Source organism: Anoplopoma fimbria, chromosome 16, assembly GCF_027596085.1.
Source record: "Anoplopoma fimbria isolate UVic2021 breed Golden Eagle Sablefish chromosome 16, Afim_UVic_2022, whole genome shotgun sequence".
NCBI lineage: Eukaryota > Metazoa > Chordata > Actinopteri > Perciformes > Anoplopomatidae > Anoplopoma > Anoplopoma fimbria.
The window spans coordinates 18955724-18959610 of NC_072464.1; the positions used below are offsets into that span (position 1 = coordinate 18955724).

General features: G+C 36.0%; 1 protein-coding gene across 1 annotated transcript; it reads right to left on the reverse strand.

Moving 5' to 3' along the window:
• Nucleotides 1-261: 261 nt before the first annotated feature.
• Nucleotides 262-3662, reverse strand: fev (FEV transcription factor, ETS family member). Its single transcript, XM_054615908.1, has 3 exons — nucleotides 3614-3662; nucleotides 2813-2884; nucleotides 262-803 (listed from the first exon to the last, which is right to left on the reverse strand). The coding sequence occupies exons 1-3, from the start codon at nucleotides 3660-3662 to the stop codon at nucleotides 262-264; spliced, it is 663 nt and encodes a 220-aa protein (XP_054471883.1).
• Nucleotides 3663-3887: the final 225 nt, after the last annotated feature.

Sequence of the window (3887 nt, forward strand, 5' to 3'; positions counted from 1 at the left end):
GATTTAAAGGATAAAATGGCTAAATTCTATTTTGTTTAGTTTATTATTTATGTACAAAGTATTAAGAAGTCTTGCTTTACATGCAGCCGTCGTCTCCACAGCATCTACAGCTCCACATGTTTAAATGTAACATGCTGTTTGAAACTATCATTATGTGTCCATATCTAAAAAAAAAAAAAAAAAAAAAAAAAAATCTAATGTCTAACCAAATGAATCCAACATTTGCCTTCTGTGTATGAACTATGTCTCCGGTGCTTCTAGTCAGTTGTAATGGCTATTGATGCCAGTCAGGCTGTTGAGGTTGTTGACGCAGCTGATGTGGGATGGAGACACTGTGCCAAAGGGCCCCGGAGGCTGGAGGTTGTGGGTGTGATACAGAGCCGCAGGAGGAGACCCTGGCCAGTAGGAGAACCCAGGAGGCCCCACCCCAGGAGCCACCAGGTTCAGCTTGGAGATCCCAGTGAATGGGATGGGGGAGAAGTTACCCTGGAACTTGTAGATGGCCTGCTCCGTGCTGGACGGCTGGCACACCTGAGCCAGGCCGTGGAAGTCAAACTTGTACGCGTACCTCTTGCCGTGGACTTTGGTCATGATGTTCTTGTCGTAGTAGTACCGCAGGGCTCGGCTCAGCTTGTCGTAGTTCATGTTGGGTTTGCTTTTGCGCTCTCCCCAGCGCCGGGCCACCTCGTCCGGGTCGAGGAGCTTGAACTCCCCGTTGGTGCCCTCCCAGGCGATGCACGACATGTTGGTGCTGTCGGAGAGGAGCTCCAGCAGGAACTGCCACAGCTGGATCTGCCCACTGCCTGTGGAGGGGGAGACCATTGAAATGATAAGAAAATGATGAGAAAATTATAAAAAATGGATTTATATAAATCAGTAAAACATCACAAGAAATATTGGGTGGAACAACATTATTATTATTATTATTATTATTTATTGATCCCCATGGGGGAAATTCAAGTGTTGCAGCAGCTCAACTACAGAGAAACAGACAATAAATACACATACTATACAACTACACAGACAATAAATACACATACTATACAAAAAATACACATACTATACAACTAAATACACATACTACAGACAATAAATACACATACTATACAACTACACAGACAATAAATACACATACTATACAACTATACAGACACAGACAATAAATACACATACTATACAACTACACAGACAATAAATACACATACTATACAACTACACAGACAATAAATACACATACTATACAACTACACAGACAATAAATACACATACTATACAACTACACAGACACAGACAATAAATACACATACTATACAACTACACAGACAATAAATACACATACTATACAACTACACAGACAATAAATACACATACTATACAACTACACAGACAATAAATACACATACTATACAACTACACAGACAATAAATACACATACTATACAACTACACAGACAATAAATACACATACTATACAACTACACAGACAATAAATACACATACTATACAACTACACAGACACAGACAATAAATACACATACTATACAACTACACAGACACAGACAATAAATACACATACTATACAACTACACAGACAATAAATACACATACTATACAACAAAATAAAGATAGAACAGGAATAAAAATGTACAGTAAAGATAGAACAGGAAAATGAAACCGACATATATAAATGGTCTGCTCTGTTTTAGGGAAACATGTCTGTTCTTTTATCACGTTTATCTTTTGATAATAATACTAGACTATTAGCAGCACATTTTTGATAGACACTGTAGTGTTTTTGCAAAGGCAAATTGCAATCTAATATGAATTATATGCAGTTAGATAAATGTTAGTGTGCTTTGAATTAAAACTGTACAGTTTGTATTTTAAGCATACCAGTTTTCCACCATTTATAAAAAATGTCAGTGCATCTTGAGCAGAACTGCTTTTTCCCTTGGATAACCTTTATTAAAATGCATATCATCCAAGTGCATTTTAAAAACAACATGGTACTCTTAAATGTATTCATTAATACTTAAAAATAAAATGTAGGTCCTCGGAGATGTCAGTCTACATGAAATTTAATTTATAAAAATAGTCAGATATGTTTCATGATAAAAAAAAAATAATAATGATTTAAAAACCTCAGAAACAACTTTATTGTGCCATTTAAGTCCATTTGCACTCTATCACAGTTTTATTAAATCAGTGTCAACGCTAGCGTTTGTTTTCTTCTCTAATTCTTATCTTATCTCATATTAATGTTACTGATTTAATGTATTTCTTTTTTACAGCAGTCCCGAGACTAAGGATGGATGAGACACATGTTGAGATAAAATACTTCTGAGGTGCTAAAACCAGTACGGTGTGAGAAGAATGGCGTCAGTAATTAAACACAAATCATTATGTAGAAAGGATGCTGTGGTGTTTTTTTTTAATCGAATACAAATCAATTAGATCCCCAAATAGAAACACACATTAAATGAAATACCCTTTAACCCATTTTAATCCTTCTATAATAACATTTTTAGTATTAATGTGGTGATCTTAATTGATTCCTAAAATAATTGTTTCGAATTTGATTCCATTATTTGTGTTACTCTTCCCAATAATTCTCCTCAGAGGTTAGTAATACAATTGCAATGACAATTTCTAAATAGAATTATTATTTCATCATTAATAATGTGAGATATTGTGTGAGAGTAGCCTTTTGGCAGACTTCTTTTATATCATAAAAATTAAATTAACATGAAATAACTGTGTGTTAGTTGATAACACTATGTATTACTGTCCTGGCAGGTTATTTATTCCCTTACCTTTCTGTACTCCCGTGTTTAGTGGACCCCAAGATGTTCCTTTGCTTTCCTTCAACAGATTTTCTGTTGGATCTGAAATCAAAACAGACACATTGTCAGCATCACCATCTGTCCATCCACCCTGTTCAGGCCTGTTATCTAATTCATATCTATCATTTTCATTTTATAAATGTCATTTTGTTTATTTTATTTGGAAGCCAATCAAAATACTCTTCGATTCTAATCTTTCCTCACAGGGTTAAGACAACAACTTGTTTCTATTTTTGGAGAAATTAATTAAGTATCCTTTAAAAAGCAAGACCCAAGTGGGAACAATAAAACAGATGAAAAAGATGAATAAAATAAAAGACCGGTGTATCAGTGAGAACGTATTTAATTATAGAACAGCTGATATATATAAAATTGTTGAACTATAATGTCAAAATTGACCAGACAGGTGCGTATACGACTAAATTGAAATGTTAAAAAAAAATTGTAAAAAAAAAAAAAAAATCTCTATAAAAAATGGTTCAAATTGATTTAAATCCTAATTGTCTCCTGAACCGGTTTCAGTCTATAATGCAAGAAGCACGTCGGTCGTCTCTGCGGTCTCCTCTCCAGGAAACGCGTCCAGGAAAAAGGATTTCCGATTTCCGACAAAAGAGCAGACGAGCTTTCAGATTGAAGGAAGAAGAAAAAAAAAGGAAAAAAAAGGCTGAACAATGCTCTGCTCCTGGAGAGAGAGAGCACCGACGACCAGGACGACACCCGGCCACGTTTAAAGGAACCATAACTGTGGTCCCATCATCTCCTGTAACGAACCTGAGAGATACATGTTGAACATGAGGTTTCCTCCGCAGTCCTGTCTCATTGTGTTGGCTGCTTCAGAATGGGTTGGATTTCATTTCGTTGGTGGCGTTGGAGGAAAAAGATTTTTATTAAACTTTATCTCATAACTGTGATCTGGAATAGGACAGATTGAAGTTTCCAGGCAACTGTCAGTGGCCCCCATCTCTGAGACAATATTCAGACAGCAATTTCCCCTGGTGCATTGCTTTAATTAAAAGAGCAATTTACCTCTGTCAGCCCGCCTGGT